Here is a 26,086-nt window from a genome sequence, read left to right as displayed (position 1 = left end):
TTCAAATCAAAAATAAAAGAAGACATAAAGTGAGATTGGCCTGAAAGAGTAATGACTATATCCTGAGTACAAAGCCTAGATTAATATCAGCCCAATAACTTTGTTCACATGCCATACCCAGCAACGACGCCAGAAATGCTTGTCGGCATTTCTTAAGTCGATACCGGGTTTGCGAAGACCTCGGCAACGGCCTTAGAATTGCCTGTTGGCGGTCCTTAGTGCACCCAAGTGCACTCTCATGGTATAATCAATACGATTACATATGGGTCCGCAAGCGCACGAATATACCGTTGTAGCATTTCAACCGGAGAGTAAGGGTATCGTTATTTATTTGTTTCCCAAAGGATGGCAGTGGCAAAGGTATTGTACTTAACATTAACCATGGCATTGTGCCTCAAGCAATAGGCAAAACTCTAACAGGGGTAAGTCCATGTAAAGAGATAAGCAAGGGTAATGTGACACAGCACACAACCACACTCCAAGAGGAAGGAATAAAAAGAGAAATGACAAAACAAATGACTAATCTATCTTACGTTAAGTTAGCTGGAGCTTAGGCTAGGTTAGGTGTCCTAGTGCTTCTATCCAAAGCTAGGGTCATGTTAGGACATGGTTAGGACTACAGGTGCCAGGAAAATGGGATAGCGGGGAGAAGATCCCGTACCGGAGTACATCCAGTCCCGTTACCTCTTTGCATGAACTCCTACACCGAACCCGAATGTCGAGGAGTACGCTAAATGCAACATAGCTGTTACGCCGGACGGACAGGGCTGTCACCACCTGCCGTCTACCCCAGTCACACCGTGGAGCACAGTCATATCCGAAGGATCCCGCATACCCGAGCACCACGCTCATGCAAGAAGTCACTATCCTAGCGTCAACGTGTCTCCCACCCTTTGGATGGACAAGTAAAACGCTAGAGCAAGCCCGAAAGCACAACGAACCCCTATCCGTACTCGGATCATCTGGCCTAACCAAGACCTTAGCATAACTCATGAATTAACTAAGCATGGATTGATAAACTATCAAGATAGTAAAGCAACCATGGCACAACTCTATATTATGAATAGAAGTCTGACAAGTCGGATACAAAGCCATACCGGGAGCCGAGGATTGCTCAACGACCCCGAGGACGACTTGCTCGCTAAAGAAGAACTAGCCTAGCTCCCCTACCTAGCTAAGAGAGCAAGAGAGAGGAGAGTCTTCTTGGAATGGTGGAATGAGTGTGTGAGTGTGTGTGTGTGTGTGTGTGTGTGTGTGTGTGTGTGTGTGTGTGTGTGTGTGTGTGTGTGTGTGTGTGTTGAGAGGGGGGAGAGGACCTATTTATAGCTCTAGAGGTTGGTTCCCGCCAAAAGCATATATGGTAGGTGATCAGGTGCCTTACCAGCCACTCCTCCTCGAGATGCACCTAGATGGGAGGAAGGGCAGGTTCGGCCGAACCTGGTGTTCGGTCGACCCCGCCTGGCGCCCCTCGTCCTTATCCTCCCCTGGGAGGCTGACAGGTTGGCCCTTGTGTCTTTCCTTGTGTGCATTATGCATGGCGCGCCCGTTTGCTCTGCCAGGTGGGCCCTCTTTGTAAGTGGGTGACGCCGGATGCGATCTTCTGCGTAGTTATGTGGCGTCTGTTGTGTCTTTTCTTCTTATTCAGCTCTTGCTCATCTGAAATGTATAAAGCTCGAAAATAACTATGGAGCAAGGTTAGTGATACAAATATGTGAGTAAGGTGTATAGTTTTCCTTTATTATGAGTCTGGTTGACGGTCGGATTTGGCACTTAAGGACCGTTAACAGTGGCATCATCCTCAGGAAGGAACTTTTCTTTCAAGTAGTCGCGGATGTCATCCATCCACGACCCGACCTGAGGACGTGCCGATGCCAAGTGGTTGGCTTCAGTTGATGGCAAGGCCTGGGTGCCCCCCCCCCCCCGCTTGGTGGCGGGCTTCCCCCTTCAGCACAGTCGGCAGCCGTGACGGTTGGGCGGTGCAACTTTTCTTCGAACACCCCCGGGGGTAATGGAGCTCATGAGGATGCAAGCCGGGACAGCTCGTCAGCCTCAGTATTCGCCTTTCTTGGAACCTGTCGAAGCTCTAGTCCGTCAAAGTGCCGCTCCATGCGCCTAACCTCGGCTACATTGGCATCCATATGAGGATCGGCGCACTAGTATTCCTTGGAGACTTGCTTCACTACGAGCTGGGAGTCGCCCTGCACCAGCAGGCGGCGAACTCCCAGTCCGGCGGCCGCTCGCAACCCGGCAAGGAGACCCTCGTATTCTGTCATGTTGTTCGTGGCTCAGAAGTCCAGTTGAATGGCATACTTGAGGGTGTGACCGTCCGGGGAGGTGGGGACCACCCTAGTGCCAGCCCCTTGCAGAGTGAGCGATCCGTTGAAGTTCATGTGCCAGTACTACAAGGTCCATGGTTTGTCACTGTCGGACGGCGCGCGCGGCAGTCTCCTCCTCTGGTTCCATGCCGGGAACCGCATCCACTACGCGACGAAGTCGGCCAAGGCTTGGCTCTTAATGGCATGGCGCGGCGCGAACTGCAACCCATGTTCTACTAGCTCGATGGCACACTTGACCGTGCGCCCCGTACCCTCTTGATTTTGTAGGATCTGGCCGAGGGGGTACAACGTGACCACAGTGATCTTGTGTGCTTGGAAGTAGTGACATAATATTCGTGACGCCATGAGGACGGCGTACAACATCTTCTGCACTTGCGGGTAGCGTTCCTTGGCATAGCGGAGTACTTCACTAACGAAGTACACGGGGCGTTGTACTCGGTGAACTCGTGTCAGGTGAGCCCCTAAGGACGTCTCGTGGTCCGTCACGTCGGGTGTCGGTGCTGCCTCGAGCCTCGGGTGGACCTCCTCGGGAAGGGGGGTGTCGTCGTGCGGGCCAGCGCAACCCCTTCAGGTCCCGGGGTGCCTGTCCCGAGAACCGCCGCCGGAGCGCCATGGCTTGGCGCCCCCACGGCGCTGTCTTCTTCCTCTTCCCTCTCGGCCACCAGCACTGCACTGACAACTTGTGGCGTGGCTGAGATATACAAGGGAAGGTCTTCTTCTTCCTGGAGTGCCACCAGTACTGGGGCGAGGTGACGTATTCCTTCAACTCCCGAAAAGCTTTGTCTGCGTCTTCCGACCAGTCAAAGTGACCAGTCTTCTTGATCAACCTGAAGAGGGGGAGGCCGCGCTCCCCAAGTTTGGAGATGAATCTTCCAAGGGCCACCATGCAACCGGTGAGGCGTTGTGCCTCCTTCAGCCGGGTTGGTGGTTGCATGCGGTCTATTGCTTCACCTTTGCTGGGTTCACTTCGATGCCTCGACTCGATACTAGGAAACCCAAAAGCTTCCTGGCTGGCACCCCAAAGACACATTTCTCGGGGTTCAGCTTGAGCTGGGTGGTGCGCAAGCTATCGAAGGCTTCTGATAGGTCCCGCAGAAAGGTTTCCTGCCATCGGGTCTTGACCCCAATGTCATCGACGTAGTTTTCGACATTGTGGGACTGCAAGTCCTGAAGAGTGATGTGCATGGTCCTTTGGAAGGTCGACCCAGCATTCTTGAGCTCGAAGGGCATGCGGACGTGGCAGTATGTTCCCACCGAAGTGGTGAACGATGTCTTCTCCTCGTCCTCCTTTGCCATGCTTGTCTGGTGGTACCCGGAGTATGCGTCCAGAAAGCAAAGGAGGTCGCACCCAGCCATGGAATCGACGACTTGGTCAATGCGGGGTAGCGGAAAGGGATCCTTGGGGCAGGCCTTGTTGAGGTCGGTGTAGTACACACTCATGCGGAGTTTGCCGTTGGCCTTGGGAACAACAACCGGATTGGCCAACCACTCGGGGTGGATGACCTCTCGGATGAACCCGGCCTCGAGCATCTTCTACACTTGGTCGTGGATGAAATCTTGCCTCTCCAGGGCCTGTCGTCGTACTTTCTGTTGAACTGGCCGTGCATCGGGGCGCACGGCAAGATGATGCTCTATCACCTCGCTAGGGACCCCGGGCATATCTGAAGGTTTCCACACAAACACATCGGCGTTTACCCAGAGGAAGGTGATGAATGTGCTTTCCTATTTCTCCCCCACCTCTGCCCCCACAATCACTGTTTTCTTGGGGTCATCCCCAAGGCAGACAGTCTTCGTGAGGGCGGTGCTGTCGGGAGAAATGCGCTGTTTCATCGGAGGACGTGATGAGGACCCTGAGCGATCCGCGTCGTCAGGGGGCGATGCCGCCACCGCTTCGAAGAGACGCTCAGTGCAGTACACTACTCCCTTCACGTTGGCTTTGATAGAGATGATCCCGATCGGGCCGGGGATCTTGAGCACGCTGTAGGCATAGTGGACTGCCGCCATGAACTTGGCGAGCGCCGGGCGCCCGAGAATGGCATTGTAGGGGAGGTCGAAGTACGCCACGTTAAACGTGATGCTCTCGGTGCGGAAGTTGTCGTGTCTACCAAATGTGACGGGGAGCTCGATCTGTCCCAACGAGAGGGTTTTCCCATTGGTGACCCCGCAGAATGGGGGTGAAGGAGTGAGCTTGCGCTCCCCGGTCTGTATCTGGTGGAACACTTTCGGGGATAGCAGATTGAGGCCGGCTCCCCCATCCACGAGGGTCCTGCCGACCCCAATGTTGCAAATCGTGGGTGTAACCACGACAGGGAGGAGGCCTACCCCGGTCGTGTTGGAGGGGTGGTCAAACTGGTCAAAGGTGACCGGGGTGTCCGACCACTTCAGAGGCGGGGTACCCTCGGGGGCTGGCACCGCTGCATAGACCTCTCTCCAGAGGAGCTTGGCCTTTCGACGGGAGGATGGCGTGCCCGCACCGCTGAAGGTGGTGGCCACCACATGTTGGGGTTCCTGGAAACCTAGTCCGGCCCCATCAGGGCCAGGCGGGCCGCGGCTGTCGTGGTCGTCACGGCGTCGATCATCGTGGTCCTTCCGTCATTCTACCGCCAAGTCCTTGACCAGGCGGCACTTGGTGAGGTCATGGTAGTTGGTGCCTTCCCCTCACCGGTGGGCTTGCCACCAACCAGGGGCTTGGGGCGTCCTTCTGTCGCTAGGACAGTGGCAGCTTTCCTCTTCGCAGGCGCACTTGTCCGCGAGCGTGAACAGTTCGGAGACGGTTTCCACGTTGTGGGTTTCCAGCTTACCCACCAACCATTTGTTGGTGACTCCTTCACTGAACGCCATAATAACGGCAGCTGGGGAGATGCGGGGAATGGTGTTGCGAACCTGATTGAAGCGCTGGATGTACTGTCGCAGCGATTCGCCTTTGCGCTGACGGACGGCGAGAAGGTCGCCGCGCGTCCCGGGCCGGGTGAACAACCCGGAGAAGTTGGTGACGAACTGCTCACACGGCTCTCCTCAGGACCCGACAGATCCCGGCGAAAGATTCATCAGCCATGACCTGGCGGTTCCCCGGAGAGCGACATGGAAGTAGTTGGCCATGACCCGGGGCCTGGATGGCGGTGGTGCAGGTCAGGTCAGAACTTTGTTTGCCAGTCGACCCATCACAGGTCTACCGTGACCGCTCGGCAGCAGACCCCGTACGGGCCGATGTCGTCGTCGGAGGCGGCGACCGTTTCAGCCGGCACGCCTGAAGACGCCTATTCGTTCTCCGCCAGGCGCCGCCGTTCTCGCCCTCGCTCTAGGATGGTGCGGGTGTCCTCGTAGGCCCTCAGGCTGTTGAGCTTGGAGCAGAGGTCGGAGCCCCCTACGGCGTAGGCAATCAGGGCCGGCGACCGCGCGGAGGGTTCACCCTTTGATGGCGCAGGAGTGCTGCCCCTTCGGTCCAGGGGCGGCCCTCCGCACCAGGCTTGCCAGTTCGTCGAACCACTTCCCCTCAGGGGTGCCCGTCTCCTCCCTTAGAGGTGGGTGACGCAGCAAAGCACGGGCCGCAGCCAACGCTTTACTTGGGGGTAGGTTGGCGCGGCTGAGGCGGCTGCATGCCAGCAGCCTCCGCTGGGCCGGTCGGCCCCGTGGCTCTACCCTAGTCGGGGTGGCGCCGCCGCCGGTGCTTGCCGCGTTCCCGGATGCAGCTTCCGGGGCATTGAGCCACGGCGAAGCGGTAGCGTGCGAGACGGTCTGTCCCACCGGCAGGAATTGAAGAGGTCAAGCCCCCAGCTTCCATGCGAGGGGGAGCGCTGGGGAGCCCACGGCGTGGTTGTGCGCATTTGCTGCCGCTCTCCCCGTCGGAGAGGTTAGAGCGGGTCGCCATCGATCTTGCACGGTGAAGCTTTGTCGTAGGGAAGATTTCACGCGACAACACCCCCTACCTGGCGCGCCAGCTAACGGTGTGTGACTACCGTCTGCAGGTATTCCGGGGAACCACCGTTTAGAGATTCGGATGGGGGTGTAACACGCAGCGAGATCTTCCTACGGGAAGGTAGGTGATACAGTGTTTTAGACAGGTTCAGGCCGCCGTTGGAGGCGTAATACCCGACGTCCTGTGTTCTAGTTGATTAGTTCTTGCTCCTGTCTGTTGGTTTTCTGGGATCAAGAGCCGATCCCTTTACATGTCCTGGGACCTTCTTATTTACAGCATACAATAGGTACTAGGAATATTCTTCCTTGGGTGTGAACGCTCCACGCCTAGGGCGGACGCCGTCCACCAATTTGCTCTGCTTCTTGTCAGCCGAGAGGCCAATCTGTCCGGCCCACCTGGAGCCATCCGGGGTGCACCCCGGAGGGACGCGAAACCCCAGGAACCCTGGTGTGCGGCCCGAGGCACCGCGGACGCCCCGGGGTGGCCTTCTCCTGACCCGCTGGGCCCGTCTTTCGCCCGAGGTGACCCGAGTCAACCCCGGGCAGGCGGCCGGGGTCGGGAGAGGAGTTACCACGATAGGACAGGCAATAAATGGAGGTGGACCCCAGCCACCGCCCACTTACCCCTGATGTGACGCGGCTTAGAGATAAGCTTATCCAGCCGGCTCAGCGCTGCACGGCTCCTCCGTAATCATGATGTTTTTACGGGAAAGATGCGTCTTCCCTCGGGCTTTGTGTAGGCTGCGGCGGCGCGGCGCGGTAATCCGAGGGGACGCCCACACGGTAAAGACTTTTCTACCGGGCTGGTGTCTTCGTTGGGAAGGAAAGGGACCTTTTCAGGCCGCCGTGAGCGGCCCGAGCTCGGTCCAGCCCAGACAGGTGTGGGTTCCACCGGAGAGGCCCTGACTGGCCCGATGGTGCACTTGCGAGTGGACGGGCGCTCCGCCTCCCCTCCGCGTATTTTTCCTGGCGAGTGGGGCCCCCGATCCCACTACGCTGACACCTACTTTAAAGAATACATCGGTGTTTATTTTATTTCATTTTCATGGATTAGAATAGTATGAAATGATCTCGACATATAAAAATAATTACAACCCCCCCCCCCCAATAAAATTGTGTAACTAAAAAAATTAGAGAAGACAAATCAATTTTTTCCTCTGAAACTATACCCTATATTCGTGAAAAGCCCTTGAAACAATCTAGTTTTATGATAATGATATCAAATGGCGTACCAATAGATTAATGTGTTTTAGGGCAGTGCCAACCCTCCAACTCAGCTAGTTTCTATAGTATTAAATACATTGCCATATAACCAAAAAGCTGAGGTGGTAAGAGAGTTAACGAGGAAGGAAGGAAAAGATGAAGAAATCAGGTCTCATGCAAAAAATCATGTTTACACAAAAACCAAGACAAAAGAAGATAGGATTGGAGGGAGAAAAGAGAGAGAAGAGATGATTGGATAGCAATTTCTTTGAAAAAAAGTCTAAATTACTCCCCTGAACTATTGACAAACTTTGGATAACCCCCTAAACTATAAGGGTGTGTTTAGTTGGTGAAAAATTTTGGTTGTTACCAGACAAATAATGCTCAATCATGAATTAATTAGGCTTAAAGATTCATCTTGTGGTAACAAGTTAGACGGTGTAATTGGTTATTTTTTCAACTACATTTAATGCTTCATGCATGTGTGCGAAGATTCGATGAAAATTTTTTGGGGACTAAACAGGGCCTAATTTGGTTCAATTTACCCCCTAAACTATGCAATTTAGTCCATTTTACTTCATAACATAATTTGTATTTTTTATTTCTTTATACACAAGTTGAAGTTTAATTTTAAATTTTGCAGAATAGTAGTGGACACCACACTGCATATTAAGAAAAATTGTTATAGATTTTTCATCGTTTATTTTCATATAGTTTTGAAATCCAATGATCAATTTATTATTAAATATCCTAATCTATCAAAATAATAATAAAAAGTAATTATATATTTTTCTAAAATGTGTTATGATGTTTACTATCATCTTGTAAAAATTCAGCTTAAGACTCCACCTATGCATAAAGAAATAAAAAAACAAATTGTATTAGGAGTTAATTTGAACCAAAGTTCATAGTTTGGGGTAAAATAAACCAAACAATAGTTTAGAGGGTTATTCAAACTTTGGCTATAGTTTAGAGTAGTAATTTAGACTTTTTCCAATTTCTTTTAAAAAAACATCTGACTTTTTCAGATTTCTTTTGAAAAAATATCTAAATGTGTAATTTCTATGAGTAGTGTCTATGTGACATGACAAATATAGAAATCACTAGTATATGATGATCCTATAACCTCAAGACCTACTGGACTAGCATGGCGACCATTTCACCATTGGTGGACTAGCAAGCAAAGCCTTCTCGAAGACGACGGACGAAATACTCATAATGTTATGGATTTTTTTTATCTTGGATTGGGAAAAAAAAACACACGAAGACTTCCAAGTACAACCGGGAGGAGAAGGGGGCAAGACGCACACGTGTCCGCCCATCCTCCAGTATTAAGCAGACGACACGAACCTCGCTCCCAATCACAATTCACACATAGCCCGTGTTTGGTTACATTTCACGTTTTTACTGTAGCACTTTTGATCAAAAATTTAGAGTAGCAAACGAAGTCTAATTACAAAACCACCTCCACAACCCCCGTGTAAATCGCGAGACAAATCTAATGAGGCCTTTGACCGCGCGATTAGAGGATGGTTACTGTAGCATCACTGTAGCAAATCATCAATTACTTACCGCCATTAGATTTGTCTCGAAAAGTTACACCCATCCCTGAAAAGATTTTGCAAATAGACTTCATTTAGTACTCCATGCACACGAGATTCTCTTCTCGAAAAACGTGCGCAAAAATTTGGTGAGTAACCAAACACGGCCATACACAAACAGATTCCTCTGATCCGCTCTCCTTTTCTGCTTCTCTTCCACCGCGCCAAGCCACACCAATGGCGGCGCGCGCTCTCTTGATGCTGCGGGAGGCCTCCCCGTGGGCGCTGGCCGGCGCGGCGGCGGCCGTGGCGTTGCTGTGGCTGGTGGCCTGGACGGCGGAGTGGGCCTGGTGGACGCCTCGGCGGCTCGACCGGGCCCTGCGGGCCCAGGGCCTCAAGGGCACCCGGTACCGCCTCTTCACCGGCGACCTGGCGGAGAACGCCCGGATCAACCGGGAGGCTCGCACCAAGCCGCTGCCGCTCGGCTGCCACGACATCGCCCCACGCGTGCAGCCCATGCTCCACAGAGCCATCAAGGAATACGGTAATTTCAAATCAACCGGCTCTCTGCAAATTTTATCCCTTTCGTTTCATTTTCTTCATTTCTTGAGGTGTTTTAGTATCGGGACAAACATGCTTTATTGCAATTCTTGTGACGATGTACTATACTTCCGGATCGCATTAGAGTAAGAATTTTAATTTGTGCAACGAGTAACAAAAAGAGCAACAGTTACCTGCTCTTCTGGTCTTACTACTATTTCAGGCTATATTTATGGTGATTTTCGAAACTCCATTGCAGGGAAAATGTCGTTCACCTGGTTCGGTCCAATACCGAGGGTGATGATACCAGACCCGGAGTTAGTCAAAGAGGTTTTATCCAACAAGTTTGGCCACTTTGGAAAACCAAGGAGTAGTCGTATCGGGAAGCTGCTAGCCGATGGGGTTGTCAATCATGACGGCGAGAAGTGGGCAAAACACAGGAGAATTCTCAATCCTGCCTTCCACCATGAGAAGATAAAGGTATGGCTTTCCCTTTTTTTTCTCATTTCGAATTACAGCTTGTTGTATATTGGGTACCAGTGTAAGAAAGACTTGTGTCGTTGATTTCTTATTTACAGCGGATGCTGCCGGTATTTTCCACTTGTTGCGCCGAAACCATTACTAAATGGGAGAATTCAATGCCTTCTGAGGGGTCTTTTGAGGTAGATGTCTGGCCGGAGTTCCAGAATCTCACGGGAGATGTTATCTCAAGAACCGCATTTGGTAGCAGCTATCAAGAGGGGATGAAAATTTTCCAGCTGCAAGGAGAGCTAGCTGAACGCCTTGTACAGTCTTTCCAAACAATATTTATCCCAGGATATTGGTTTGTTCTTCTTTCCTCTAAACTGCAGAAAAGTTTTATTCATTTCAAGTTGCACATAACAGCATTTGAAAGATGCCTATATGTTTCTACATATGAAGATTTTTAATAATTACTCATGCATATCTGTGTAATAGAATGCTGCTTCATTTCCATCTTCAGATTTCGCAGTACCATAACACTTTCGAACATATTCAGGTTTTTGCCCACCAAAAATAATAGAAGGATGCGAGAAATTGATCGGGAGATCCGGAAAACTCTGCGCGAAATAATTAGAAAAAGGGAGAAGGCCATTAAAGATGGCAAAACAAATAATGATGACTTGCTGGGCTTATTACTGGAGTCAAACATGAATGAATCGAAAGGGAATGCAAAGCTGGGATTGTCAACGGAAGATGTGATTGAGGAATGCAAACTATTTTACTTTGCCGGTATGGAGACAACATCAGTCCTGCTTACTTGGACTCTCATTGTGCTAAGCCTGCACCCAGAATGGCAAGAGGGGGCAAGAGAAGAAGTTCTGAACCACTTTGGTAGAGCCAAACCAGATTTTGATAGCTTGAACCACCTGAAGACGGTAAGTAAAAAACCAACGTTCTATTTTCTTATAAACTTCCAAAATTTTGGACTACTAAAGAGATTAGGGATATCTGATTCATTCTTTATCAAAAGAGAGAGATTAATGGATTTCTTACATGTTTTTTGGGATGCTTATTTTCATTCCATTTGATGCTAGCTGATAAACTTCAGAAATGTTGCTCGAGAACTACAGGTTTATTTCTAAAATGATAGGAATTGAATCTTAAATCTGAATGAAGCATTATTACTGTGAATCCATGACAGACTCTGTGAATTTGCTATAACAGCAACAGCATGCTGCGGTGAGAAATACTGATCAGTGTTAAACTGGAACCTTTTAGGAGGAAAAGTTGATAAGTTTTCTATCCATATCGGATAACTGAAGCACCAATCCTGATCTTGTGCCATGTCTGTGCAGGTAACCATGATTTTGTACGAGGTCCTTAGGTTGTACCCGCCGGCAACCTTTATAGTCAGAAGAACATACAAGGAGATGGAGCTCGGCAGCATCATATATCCTGCCGGAGTGAACCTTCAGCTGCCCATTCTCTTCATCCACCATGATCCGGAGATTTGGGGAAAAGATGCGAGCGAGTTCAATCCTGCAAGGTTCGCTGACGGCGTCTCCAACGCTACCAAGCACCAGGGCGCCTTCTTTCCGTTCGGAGGGGGTCCCCGGATCTGCATCGGCCAGAACTTCGCGTTGCTGGAAGCGAAGATGGCGCTGTGCACCATCCTCCAGCGCTTCTCCTTCGAGCTCTCACCATCCTACACCCATGCGCCGTACACCGTGATCACCCTGCACCCTCAGCACGGCGCTCAGATCAGACTGAAGAAGCTCTGACGACCATGACGCTCATGCCGGGTAGATGCCATCATATACTGTCAATTTGCATGATGTATGTAAATTAGATTTTAACCTTTGAAATGAATAAAGCAGGGAGAAAATGTACATGGATAGAGAAATTTAGGTACTCATTCAAACAGTTATACCATGTATCGTTTGCTAATGGGTGAACTTGTATGTCTCTATCAACGCTTTGCGGTGTGGCCTCGTCTTCTTCTTTTTCTTTTTGCGAAGAAACTTTGCATATGAAACTATGTATAAATTTTGCACAAGTTTCTTAAGAGTTTTACTGGAAATGGTATACGCCAATGCTGTAGATTACTTAAAAATTTTGCTGATATTGATGATGTAAATTTTGCACAAGTTGCATCCGAGCGTGAGCCAAGACATCATGGTGACTAAGAAAGTCGAGAAAAGACCACGCGTGTCGCCCTCGTGACGCAACGTGATACATCATTTGGCAGAACGTAATGTACAGACTAGCTAGATTTATTATTCTAAAATAAAAAATTTTGTGGCGAGAACTTCGCGCTGCTCGAGGCTAAGATGGCGCTGAGCATGATCCTTCTCCTTCTCCTTCAGCTTCGAGTTCGAGCTCGCGCCGGCGTATACCCATGCGCCCCATACAGTGATAAAGCTGCGGCCGATGCATGGTGCCCAGATCAAGCCCAAAGCAATATGATTTGCCTGTGTATCTATCAAGGTTTTAAATCGCCGACTAAAACACTTAGCGGCAGAGCTGTCGTCACGGCATTTAGCGGGGTATAGCCGGAATTTAGCGGGCTTATAGCGGAAGCTATAACCTGCTATTTAAAATCTTGGTATCTATCCGTCAGTGTGTATGACACTATTACTTTTGTCCAACGGGCTTTGGGCTTTCACGTCAGCCCATAGAGTTGTGTGCCATTGGGCCTTTAGCCTTTTCACGTGTTTTCTTTTATTTGATTCAGTAACCGGTGTCGTGTCCATTGTATCCTAGGCTACCTCACAAAAGGATAAATGAAGAAAAAAAATGATTCCATCGGTATGTGAATATTTATTTTAACGTTCATTGTTTCTATCACGACATGAGATGAATCAAAGAAATGGACACCGCAGAACTTACAAAGCGTCTGAATAACTATTGTCCTTTATTCTTTATTAGAGGCATAATACATAGTACACATCCGTTCTAAATTATAAGTCATATTTAATTTTATAGATATATAATTTTCATTTTACATCTAGATATATGTTATATCTATAATATGAGTTGGATCATAGGAGCTTTTCAACCAAGCATTGTGTAACATGTAGTTAATTGAATATTGAGGTAGAGGAGGTTTTGGATCTTATAGACAGGTAGGATTCAACAAGTTCGTACAATGATAGGTAGGATTCAACAAGTTCGTACAATGATGATGATTAGTTTATCTATACCTAAAATAGGGGCAGAGCTAAAAGCATCACCAAGAGCTCTTGTATCTATGAATAGTTAAAATTTTAATATAGCTATTATGTAAAACGGAATAGCTAGCGAAAAAGGGATGAAATCTAACAGCTTCTCCAAAATCCAAAAAGGAATGGCTAGCGCTCAGCATAGGCAAAGATGACCAATGACACCCTTTGGATAAAAAATGATGATAGAAAACGAGGTAAATAGAGTTTCCGTTGAATGGGGATTTTTTGTCTTTCTTTTCTTTTTTTAAAAAACTCACCCAAAATACAAGAACTCTTAGATATGCTCTAAACATAACTCGACCCCCGATGGATTTATGAAAAAATAGTAGGAATCACTGTTCATTACTGTTTTCTAAAGCAAAGATTCCAGCATGTGATAGGAACAATCCTATCATTATTTTCAGCTGGCTTCACTTCTGACTAAAATGATGCTTACTCCCTCCGTCCAGAAAAATAAGTTACTCTAGAATTTAAAAATTGTCCTAAAATTAAATTGTCCTAAAAATAAATTATTTTATTTAAAAAGTATATGTGTATGAAAAAATTAATTATTGCCAAATATAAAATAATTTGTTTTATTAATTTATCATAGAATTCCTAGGATGATTATGTTTTTAGACGGAGACGGCAAGCGCAGTGCCGAGGTGCTGCCGCCGTCTCCATCGCTGCAATTCCACGAGTCTTTTTTTTCGAGTTAACTGCATCTTGGTGTGCGACGGGAATCGTGCGTCCAGCAAGCGACTAGGGCCTTGTTTGGTTAGAGGTTAAAAAAAATTTATAAAAACTTTTTGCCGCAATTAGAGGTATTAAATGAAGTCTAGTTATAAAATAATCTTCGTAATTATGGTACTGTAGCATGTGCTGTAGCTAATAAGGTCTTTGACCATATGATTAGAGGATAATTAGGGGCGGTTACTGTAGCATCACTGTAGCCAATCATGATGCATTCGTAAAAAAAATTTTACAAATAAATTTCGTTTAGTACTCCATGCATGCATTCGTCTTTTTTTTTAAAAAAAATCAGAATGTGAACCAAACATGTCCGGCACGGCGCTGTTCTTGTTCCGCGAAGCAGCACCTGTGTTTTTTTTTTTTTTGATAAAGAAGCAGCACCTGTTGACTGAAAGGGAAGGCGTCAAGCAGCACAGATGCAGTTGTAGACCAGAGCTGAGCTGCTACGCAAGCGCTTCGGTCATCCGACTCGTCAGTCATTGTCATCCCCGTGCGCGAGCACGACTCCGTGGTTTGCACCGAGTCCGACTCGTTTGGCCCTGCCTGCCCGTGACGCAATGCGTGACGAATCCACACCGGCTCAATTATTTTCTCCACCGTAGGGAGCAGGAAGAAATACTATATTACTATTTTGCTACAGTCACAGTAGAGTAAAAAATAAGCCCGTGTTTGGAGTTCATCCCTGCCTCATCAATAACAAAAAGAAACTTCACTAAGCATGAAAATCACTAAAATGGGCAAAGGTTTGTCACTCAAATGCATTGCAGTCTCACCATAGATGTTGACATCACAAACAGACACAATTCAGTTTCATTTGAGGCACAAGGTGCAAGTACCAAGTAAATAGACGTGACACATGCTTAAGCACAGTAACTTTTTATCCAAATAAATAACAAGATTCAATTTTATTTGATGCACAGTACCATCTTATTGGTTACCTGAATTTCAGGTTATTCACAGAGAACACTGGAGGCAGTGGAATGTTTGGTACAACACAAGCCTCACACATGTATTTGTTTGCAATAACTCAGCTAGATCTACGTAGAATATTACACCCAAAATTGAGCACATTGTAAATAACAGTTGGCTCAGTACAATACACAAGGCACTTTGGAACAGGAAACTAACAATATCCACGGTGGAGACCAACAAACGTCGGTCATTCATACTCCTTGTGCATTGCCGAGATAAGCTCCCATATCCTGCGTTAAAGTGCAATCAAGATTCCTGGGGAGCTTCAAACCTCGAGGGAGTATCAATTCCCATCATACACATGAGTCCTGATATCAAGATGATAAGAAGCACAATTCCCTGCACATAGTAGACCAGTGTGAGAAAATGATGAAAGGATACAAGGTATACTAATATACAAACAATCATTTTACAGGAGAGCGCACATTTAAGAATAGAGTTAACCAGTAACAGAATACAAGTTACTTACAACAAAAGTTCCTTCGAGAAGAGTTGATTTGACTAGGCACTCTCCATCACATTTGGCCCGTCCAGCTTTAGTAGTATTGGTCTTCTCTGCAAGATACCTGCCACGATTCTCTAGTAAACCAGATGGTTGAGAAGCATAAAGAATGGTATATTTAGCTCCAGACTTCTTCAGCATGGCGACCAGCTCAGAAAGCAACTCTCCTGCAGTGACGTAGTACTAAATTAGCTTTCAGCTGTACAGTTAAAAGTAAAAGAGCAATGCTAGTAGTAATATCCTAACCTTCTGATTTTGCAGGGTCTAAATCCTCAAAACCACCACTGCAGAAGACAACCAGATCGGTCTGCCCACTTGGGTTGTTTCCCATCCGTGACGTCACTAAGTCCTGTAATGTACAGGTTGATTGCTGTCAATGTACAGAACAAATATAGCATAGAAGAACCAAAAAAAATATATAAAAACTTACACGAATAGAATCCATGCTGTGATGTTTCTTCAGATCCTGACCAGTTACAGTACATGTGTCTGTGTAGGTGACACGATTTCTTTCCAAACAACTGTTACAATTCTCAGCAAAGCCGGACAACAATGAATTCTCCAATTTCTCATCATCTGATGTGGAAACATAGGGGAATGCCATGGAAAACTCTGAACTTGTGAAGGAGAGCTGAAAGAAGCATAGCGATTATAACTTATAAGCCATCGAAAATTCGATGCTTGAGTTAAACAATAACCAAGAGAGAAAAACAATGAGTGCCTACAATTACCTTCAATGTATCTGCCAAAGCTGGATCAATTTGCTTATCTTTAGATATGTCTGACGATTGTAGCTAAGGAAAAAGGAACAGGTCAATGGTCAGTGAAAACTGGAAGCAATGGCTGTCTTAGTAATAACTTCACCATATAGATTGGATAATTTGCTAGTTTCATGGCTTCATGGAATTAAAAAAAAAACTATTTATATCAACTTTCAATTTTCGAAATTTATGTACAAGCAATGATTTAGTTTAAAAGATTATTTAATTAATATATATTTGCACAAGCAGATAATTTAAAGGCGGTAAAAGAAAATACATGAGTATCGAATAAGTACCTTTGAGCCAAGAAAAACAATGGCGACATCAACATTCTTCTGAGCATCCTCCTTTGAACACTAAAAACGAAATGAAGACATCAGGGAACTAATTAAACTTTGTTTCAATGCAAGAGTTGACAAATTAAAAGAAGTCGCATCAGAGCTAAGTTTCACCAATGGAGATACCATCAAGTTTGACCAGCCACCTTCCTCAAGAACAGACTTAGCTAAACCCTTTGGTGACACTGTCTGATAGTGGACTACTTCCTTAGCATCATCAGAACAGAACCTGGATGGTAAAGGTTGATGGAATGCCAGTAAATTCTAGAGTAGTGAACTGAAATGCACTTGCTAAACTAATAATTCGAACATAAAAGAAATTTTTGAGATTAGCTTGTAAGTTTGGCTCAAGTCAGCAACTAAAGGAACTGGCAAGACAACAAGGTTGAGGAAGATATCATTGGACCTAATCAGCAAGCAACTGAACTCATGGCACCATCAGCATCAGAAACCAGGTATGACAAGCTGACCTGTAACCTAGGTAGAAAACGTCCGGTGCTTAAGATGTGTAAAATTCTCTGATAAAAGAAATTCTGCATAGCTAAGAAGTAAGAACTAGTCATTCTTTTGTTCAACTGAATTCATGGCTTCAAGTTCCATTGCAATGTAGTGGCTAAAGGTGGTCCAATAAAAAATAAGAGCCCAGAAGTAACCCTAGTTCATACTCCATGTACCAAAATTAGGGCATACAGTATTTTCACACCTAAGCATTAGTATCCCAGTGCGCACTGTGCAACATCAAAATAAAAAATTTCCCTTAGTCTTTCCACTTTTGAGGAAGGCCATTCATTTTTTTTGTTTTCCCTAGGCCTAAGATCTCAATCTTGATTTTTCATTGATACATTGGACGAACAAACTTTTCTTTCCAAAATTAAAAGAAAGTCATCTGATACAATGTGATCATGCGCAAATCAATTTGCACAAAACAGCTGTTTCCGCACAATAAAATGATTCTATGGCATAGAAGCAGACAGGCAAAGTAAGGCCGTAAGCACATGAGCTAATTAACCCATTGGTTTTTGGTTGGACCATCATCTATTTATTTAACAGGGCAATGACGAAACAATCAGCAAATAAAGAAACTATTCCTTGAACAAAGAAAATGAAAATGCATATGTGTCATGACAGCGGTTTGTATACCTATGCACAATTGCTTGTCTAAGTGAAGCAGAGCAACCGGAATCCCTAACATTAACATCACGCATCTCATCTAGCACGAGATCTCAAGCTAGGGACGGAAAAGATAAGCTGAACAAGTTACCAACCCGTAGTTCTTGGGCGCCCAGAGGAAGGCTGGCGCCACCACCGGCGCCGCCGACGCCGCCTGCGCTGCGACGAGCAACACCGCCAGTACCGCCCACGCCGTGGCCATCTGATCGAATCGAATCAGGCCGATCGCCAAAAACAGAGGCCAAAAGGTTGAGGGAAATTGACGAAACAAAAAATCGAGCCGGACTATTGAGCGCAGAGATCCCGGAAAAACCTTACCTTTGGGCGGAGCAGGGATCGCAGATTGGGAATTTGTGCCACCTCGCTCGGTTGGGTTCCTCTCCTCTGGGTCTCCGTGGCCGCACACGTACTACAGAATCACAAACCTATTGGGCAGCACAAACTAATCATGACCTTGGATTCAATCCAATCAAGCACCAGCACATACCCCTATCACTCAGATTGGGGGAGGACAAGGAATCGATGAGTACCTGGGAGTCCGGGGGCGCCGCCGATAGAGACCACGCACAAGGCAGCAGCTGCAGTCCGTCCGGCTCCCTGGATCTTGTGCTCCGTGGGGGAAGGTCGAGTCGTCGAGTGAGGGGAAGGGGGCGGAAAGACGAGCGAGACGCGAGCGAGACGCCGTCCTGGATGGCGTCGTTCGGGGTTTTTTTCCGGCACCGGAGCATACAGCATGTATAGAGAATATTCGATGCATCTGGATGGTTGTTCCATCCAGCAACCAAACGTTGGAACGGGTGGGCCCCACGTCACCATCTAGGATTCAACGATCCCTGCATAGTTTGGACGCTTCCTAAAATTGGGGAGGTGACGGGGAAGTAGGTTATTGGTTGCTACTAGCACTGACGTATTGCGTATGGGTCCTAATATCAGAGGCTGTCTCATCTGTTCGAGTTCGCGTCATGACACGGACAGGTGAGCTCAGCGTCACAAATACAACTCTCAATCAAAAAAAATGGCGAGGTTGTAGCTGTAAAATTATACAAGGTGACACACAGATGAAGACGTAGTGAGTTCAGCTGTAAAACTATAAAAGATGGCGAGCTCCTTCCTGCCTTCTTCCAGGTCCTCCTGATCCATTGTGGGCTGTAAGCTGCTCCATGGCGTCACCAACCCTGGGGTGGCGCTGGTGTCGAAGCTGTGCACCAGCAAGCCTGTTCTGAAGCTGTCATCGCCCGTCGACACCTGGTACCCGGCGAGGAAGTAGAGCCGCGTGACGACGACGGCCATGGTGAGGTACAGCCGCTGCGCCGGTGGTGGGAGGCCCGCAACAAGTGCAGGTGGAGGAGGATGGCGACGGGGGCCATGGCCGCCTGCCAGAGACACAGACACTGCAACCATGAATCGAAGCCTGAGATTTGTGGACAAAAGATTCACCCATCTCATGGGTTCTCTCCTACCGCCTGTGTGTTGCAGCTGGAAGCTAAGAGCAAGTTGCAGCTGGAAGCTAAGAGCAAACGCGCTATGCTGAAGCCTAACAACACCCACATCTCCATCCTTTCGCCCCCACCAACACCCAATCCAACCAAGTCGCTGCCACATAGAGGACCGAATGAATGGTCCAGTTTAACTTGCATGGTCCACGCAGCGCATGACGGCCCAGTTTTGTTGCCATCTTTCTCATTTCCTTCTGGAACTTTAGAGATGGTGCAACGGAAGGCTGCTTCTCTCTCTCATTTTTATTTTGGGTTGCAATGTAAAACACTCCTTCGTATATTATATTAGGTTTGCAGACTCCTCTGTATCCGTTCTATCACGATGAATGATTTCTTATCGGCGCAACTACATCATGAGACCTTACCATACCCATCCAAGCATGGAGCAAATATCTGAATCTGAGAGGGAGATGTTTACTTGGGCATCCCTCGCTCGTCAGATTTCGTGGTTGCATTATTATTGCCCAACTACATGCAGTGCAAGGGAGGAACTTCTGTGTTGCGGGAATCAAGGCTGTCTCCAACAGGAGACCCATTACACAATCCAAATCCAAAACAGGTATCCAGCGCAGAACCTATAGTATCCAACAACTACCTATTAAGACTGTCTCCAACAATGAGAACCCAAATAGGATACCTATTCTCTGGTTTGGATCATGCACAGGGAAAAACTCCCCACCCAAAATTTACCATTCTCCAACAGGGAAGGCAAATCAGAGAACCCAAATCTCCTCCCCTGTCCACCACCATGGCACCCCGCCTCCATGGAATGCCGCACCTCGCCGCCGTGGCCACACCACGTCACGCTGCGCTGCCCAAGCCGCAACCTCGCCGTGCCACCGCAACCCCCCCTCCGCACCTCGCCACGCCACCACGGACACGCCCTGGCCGCACCTCGCCGCGCCGCCGCGGAAATGCTCGCCCCGGCCGTACCTCACCGCGCCGCTGCGGACATGCCCGCCCCAGCCGCAACTCGCCGCGCCGCCGCGGACAGGCCTGCCCCGGCCTCAACTCGCCGCGCCGCCGCGGACACGCCCGCCCCGGCCGCAACTCGCCGCGCTGCCGCGGACTCGCCGCACCTCACCGGCCGCCGCCGACCGGCCGCTCCTCACTGCGCCACCGCCGACCGGCTGCCCCGTCCGCTCCTCGCCGCGCCGCTGCGGACCCACCGCGGTCCCACCTGCAGCGGTTGCCGCAGAATGCGTCATGGAGAGAGAGGGACGCAAATATGCATCCCGTCTCGCGCGGTAGGCAAAATGGGTGTCGTGTTTGGGTCTTCTGTTGGAGCAAGTTTTTGATAGCCAAAACATTGTACGTGACCCATTTTGGGTGTGGGTCACGCTTTGCCTACACTGTTGGAGATAGCCTAAGGAAATCCATTTTGGGTTTTTGGGTGCCAGGAGAGGCATAACCTAAATATGAGTATCCTCTCTCCTGGAAACCCGTTTGAAGAAAGGGTTCTCCTTTGAGTCTTGTGTTGGAGAAGACCAAAAATAGGTATTGAACAATTTGCCTATACCGCTACCCAAAAGACGAATTGGTCTTGTATTTGTTGTCGCGGTTGTTGGAGACTGTCAGGAGGGTTTCCCTTTACGTATGGGCAGACTAGCAAAGGAGGTCGTGATACATCAGCTGGCCCCCTCGGGCCTGGTAGGTATCAACATCCACGACTTAACCAAAAGGGCTTTTTTTAAAAAAAAATCCTTGCCATTACAACTTTCAGGGATTGGAGATACACAGTTGGAATTCAACTAATTTGAAACATGCCATTACAATTTTTGATCTACCGCACCCATGCCATTTTCTACATCTACTGCCCAGATGGGCCCACTTGTTAGGACCCGTATTTTCACTTGAGCATGTATTGCAATGGGCTCACCAGTTAGCAAACGGATAAGTTAGGCCCCGACCCACCCCGGCTCCAGTGGTCTCCCTCGCGCCCGCCCCCAATCGCAAGGCCACACGCGCCGCCTCCACCTCCCGTGCACCCTAGCTAGCCGCCATCGCCTGCCCGTCTGGGGGTGCTGCAGTCGCCCGTGTGGAGGTTTCGATGTCGTCGCCTGCGCCTCCGATGCCCAAGTCACCATGTTGGTGGGCCAGGTGGTGGCGAGAATTGTAGCCAGGCGGGCGGTGGGGAGAAATGTATGAGGGCGGATTGGGCGGCCGGTGGTAGCCCGGGATGAGGCGGCATGACCAGCAGGCAAGCGGGAGGACGGGAGATGGTGGGTCGGGCGTCGGCGGTGACACGTCTAGGCCCGTTGGGCAACCCAAGGCCCAGCACTAAAAAGCACGGCCTGAGCCCAGCAGAGGCTGATTCCGATAGTGCCTGGACCGTCCCGGCCCTGCAGGCGGGCCAAGGTATCTGCCGATAAGCTGACCCATAGTGTTGGCCCAGCACGACATGATTTTGGAGTTGGCACGACTCCAGCACTGTTCCTTGGGATGTTCTGTGAAATTTGATGAGATTATATGATTACTTGATCTATATATGTGATGTAAATGTGATTACTTGATCTATTGTGAGATGTATAAACTTGATATATTAGATTTTGATTGTCATATTTGAATTTAGATTCAAATTCTTGATTGAATGTGGGGTTTGTTGTGGGAAATAGTGCCTGGGCAAAAAAAAAGGCTGTAGGGCCGGGCCTGGGCTGGCATCTCTTCCCATAGTGCTGGCACGACCCAGCACGAAAAGGCCACTGGGTCGCGTAGGGCCGAGCCGAATAGAGCTGGGTTGAATCGGGCTAGGGCCGTGCTACACCTCCAGGTGGGGGGGCGGCGGCACCTCTAGGCGTGTGGGTGGCGGTGGCTGCGAGGGCGCGCGGGAGCACGTGCGGTGGCGTCACGTGCGAGCGTGCGATAGGGGGCGGGTGCGAGAGAGAACACTGGAGCCGGGGTGGGCCGGAGCCTACCTTATGACATGTGGGTCCAGGGGAAATACGGGCACAAGTGAAAATACGGGGCCTGGCAAGTGGGCCCGTGTACACGGGGACATAAAAAATGGGTGCGGTAGATCAAGAATTGTAATGGCATGTTTGAAATTTGATGAATTCTAGTGGTGTATCTCCAATCCTTGAAAGTTATAATGGCAAGGACTTAAAAAAGCCAAGGTAGCTAGACATGAGCATTTCCCATTTGGCCAGAGCCCAACGGGTTTTGTTCTGCCAATGAAGTTTACTGGGTCCCTCAAAAAAATGAAGTTTACTGGGACAAGTTTGGGGGAGCGTATGCTATGGAAACCAACCACCGTGTGTAAACTATGGAAACCCCAATCAAGACCTTTGGATGACCATCCGATGGATAGGAGTGGAGGTGGGACAATTTTGCATGTAGCCCCCCCCACTCATCCCATCCTAGTCTACGCGATTACGAACACCGCCGCCGCACGTCTCGTCGCTACACGCCGCCGCTGCGCGAGTCCTCGCGGGACGACGCCGTCCGGGTCGCCCGCCGCCATACCGGGCCTCGCGAGTCGTCCTCCGCCTTGCCTGGTCACTTCGTCTCGTCGGGGGAGTCTCCACCACGGTGGCCGGTGGATAAGACCACGAAGGCGTGGTCGGCCTACATGGGGCGGCGACCACCACAGAGGTTGGGGCGGCAGCCTCCACCGGCGGCTAGGGCAGCGGCGGCGTCAGAGGCGAAACATCGGAGGTGGCAGGGGATCAAATGCGAGGACCTTCTGTTTTCTTTCCAGGGGCTTATTGGGAAAACAGCGATTAAGAAGCCTGATGGTGGGAGGGTTTAAGTAGAAAAAGGACCCACCTCTATCCCTATCCATCGGATGGCCATCCAAAGGTCTTGATTAAAGTTTCCATAGTTTGCACAAGGTGGTTGGTTTCCATAGCAAGCATATGAACCAGAAAAAAAGCTCGACACAAGTTTGGTCCGAACTATTTAGATAAATGTTTTATATTATTGAAAACCCCTGAAAACCTGAGGCCAGCCCCAAAAATAGTCTGGTCATCCCATTGGTGGGATTTTTTAGGCCCCCAAGATTGGGTTTTCAGCCCAGATTGCAAAATGCTCAATTCTACATTAGGGGGACACATCTTCAACCAGCGGCGGATTCCAGTCATTCAGGGGCCGAAGCACACCCTCCCTCCCCCCCCCCCGACCCCCACAGATCCCATTGAGCCTCCCCCCCTACATTTTTCAGCCATGGATGAAGGTGAGAAAGAAGAAAAGGAGAAGGAAGAAGAAGAGAAGGATAGGAAAAAAAAGAAATTAGCCATCTTGTTTGGATTTCAAGATCCGCCCCCGTCTCCAACCGCCAAAACTGATCCTCTTCCTTCTTGTTTTGGTGGCCTGGAACAAGGAAGAAGAAGAATCTCATTTTTCCAGCAATTGATGAACTACTAATTCTGAAGTACAACACAAGAAGCGTGACAAAAAAGCAATGGGTGGATGCCACTTGGTCACTAATTACTTAAAATCGCTTTACTTTTTGCATTGTGCCTGATATAAAGTAACACAAAAGCTAGCATCTTCTTTAATTTTGAAGACAAGGTAGATGAAAGTACAAAGGGCGCGCAAGGAGTGGAAGGCCAGGCAAGAGGGCATCCTCGACCTCTGTTGCTCTGGCGTCGGGGTGGCCGCCTTCGGCCTTGTTCAGCAGCCCAGGTTTGGTTCCAGACTTGGTTTTAATCCTGGCCAGGATGGAGTCGTTCCAGGTGTGTCACTCAAATCAGGTCAGTAATCATTCTTGGCCAGGATCAAAACCATGGATTCAAAAACTGTGTTCGGCTGGAGATGAAAGAAAACAGGGGATAGAAGAGATGAACTTGACTGAAACCAATGAACAACACATAATCCACAGCAAGGAATAACACATAATCAACATCAAGCGCACATAGAAATAGCACCGCAAATGCACTGTAGCATCATTGTGGCCACATATAAACATTATGACAACACAGAAATAGCACATTATGGCAACACAGGCATATGGAAACATGGACATATGCCATTACAGACATCATTCTTCATCTTCATGGTAGTGTTCCAGTAATACTCTGAGTTGCAGGTGTTGGAAGTAGCCTTGTGCAGATGAGAGGAAGTATTACCCATGAAGAACCTGCATCAAGAGAGCAAAGCTTGCTGTTAGGCTGGCCTTTGTCATCATAATTCACAAGGGGTGCTAAAGATGTACTCTAGTGCGATTCAGCATTCCAACAAACTGTAAAAGATATACTCAAAGCAAAATATATAGCAACTAGGCAAGCAGCTAGCAATGATTAGAAATGCTTGTGACAACAAGGTAACTTGCTATGCAGTAACAAGGATAAGGCAATATCTGATGGATAATCTGAGAACATAGCAGAACATACCACACATGTAAATCAGGATGCACTATGAACTCTCACACATCCTCAGACTTAACTGAGCATGCCAACAATTACAATACTATCCTCATATGATACAATCATATTGAAGAGTAACAGAATATAATGCGTATAGAGTGATCAGGATAACATCATCAAAGAGCATGAAAACATTATGTCACATGCTTGCTATGAACTTAGTGCTGTTTTTACCGGTATACATAAACCCATGACTGGTAAAGGGAGCACATGATATAGTTTGCCTAAGCCACTTTTCTATCAATTCATTTGTGGTTAGTTAAATCAAATAGACCAGTGTTTAATCACCTGATGAAATTCTGCAGTACTAAGTTGACAAGAGAGATTACGGCTTGCAAGATCAGCCTGAAGTTAATAAATTATACCCCCAAACCAGTGACCTGGAATCATTCCGACTTAGTTGCTACACTCTTATCAATTATACTACCCTGCAGACAGGTAAACATTCCAATAAATCAACCTACTCAACAAGCTTAAATATTATCTCTACCTTTTTTTTATAACTTGGCGGCTGCTCCATAACAACTACGATGCCAAAACTTGACCGTATAACTTGACAGTAATATTATGTAACAAGCATCGGCCAGGACAGAACTTGCTGAGATGTCAAAGAACAACAGCAAAGGAAGGAAGAAAAAAAGTTATTATAGCTGATCTTTACAATTCAGGGAGATTAATATGACTTGAAATAACAAGTAATTGATCAGCCTTTTATGATTATAATTGAAAATTAATGATGCAAGCAAAGAGACATATGTGTCCTGGTGCATCCAACATAAGAGACATGGTAATTATTTAGAGCCTAGGAAACAAGGTTAGTTAGATTGCTTTACATCTAAGCAAGATTCCTGTTTGCCTAGGGCTTATTAGTTATTACTGTATGAGGACAATGATCTAACCAATACTTCAATTCAGTTATTATTCTACATACCTGACCCAAACATTTCTCTGTTATAATGGAGGAATCAAGACTCAGATTACCACAAAGTCACCCAAAGCTGTTATTATATTACACACGATGGAACCATTATCCCCAGGTATCGGAGAACTACTAGCCAACCATTAACCATGCATACAACATAATCACGAAGTCACGAACCAAGAGGAACGAGCACAACTCTCAGATTCTTCAATCTCATGCCAAGTAGGCACCCAAAGTTGTTGGTACAAACAAAACAAATCAGGCACATGCAAGTTGTTGCAAAGCAATTAAGGGATGGACATTATACAGATCGCACGAACAATTGGTCATCACAATACGCATTAAAGTCTAGCAACTAGTCACCGCAAGCAAAATCAGAGCAAATCAAGAACCCTAAACTATAGGCCAAGAACCCTAGAACATGAGAGAAAGGAGAGAAGCGACAAGAAAGTTACCGGTGAGAAGGTAGCTATCGGAGCGAAGAGCCGCTGCCGGGGAGCCGAATCCGCCAGGCCGCCGCCACCAAGCTCGCACTGCCTGGCCGTCTCCCACTTCCGCAGCCCGCCGCCTCACGCGAGTTGCTTCGTCTGCGAGTCCCTCCGTGCGCCA

The 26,086-nt window shown here is 48.0% G+C and overlaps 2 protein-coding genes across 2 annotated transcripts; one reads left to right on the top strand and one right to left on the bottom strand.

Moving 5' to 3' along the window:
* The first annotated feature begins 9,171 nt into the window (after positions 1-9,171).
* On the top strand, positions 9,172-11,975 carry LOC120707506 (cytochrome P450 72A15-like). Its single transcript, XM_039992413.1, has 5 exons — positions 9,172-9,539; positions 9,795-10,015; positions 10,114-10,358; positions 10,554-10,932; positions 11,353-11,975. The coding sequence occupies exons 1-5, from the start codon at positions 9,233-9,235 to the stop codon at positions 11,776-11,778; spliced, it is 1,578 nt and encodes a 525-aa protein (XP_039848347.1). The 5' UTR covers positions 9,172-9,232; the 3' UTR covers positions 11,779-11,975.
* Positions 11,976-14,827: 2,852 nt separating this feature from the next.
* On the bottom strand, positions 14,828-18,419 carry LOC120707505. The gene is made up of 10 exons (XM_039992412.1): positions 18,227-18,419; positions 18,015-18,121; positions 17,792-17,898; positions 16,653-16,755; positions 16,485-16,544; positions 16,159-16,221; positions 15,858-16,058; positions 15,674-15,776; positions 15,395-15,594; positions 14,828-15,264 (listed from the first exon to the last, which is right to left on the bottom strand). Exons 3-10 carry the CDS (start codon positions 17,896-17,898, stop codon positions 15,172-15,174), a joined length of 930 nt encoding a protein of 309 aa, XP_039848346.1. The 5' UTR covers positions 18,015-18,121; positions 18,227-18,419; the 3' UTR covers positions 14,828-15,171.
* Between the last annotated feature and the right edge of the window lie 7,667 nt (positions 18,420-26,086).

This window comes from Panicum virgatum, chromosome 5K, assembly GCF_016808335.1.
Source record: "Panicum virgatum strain AP13 chromosome 5K, P.virgatum_v5, whole genome shotgun sequence".
Lineage (NCBI taxonomy): Eukaryota > Viridiplantae > Streptophyta > Magnoliopsida > Poales > Poaceae > Panicum > Panicum virgatum.
Note: the sequence above shows the minus strand (reverse complement) of the source record. Positions and strands in the feature narration are given on the sequence as shown.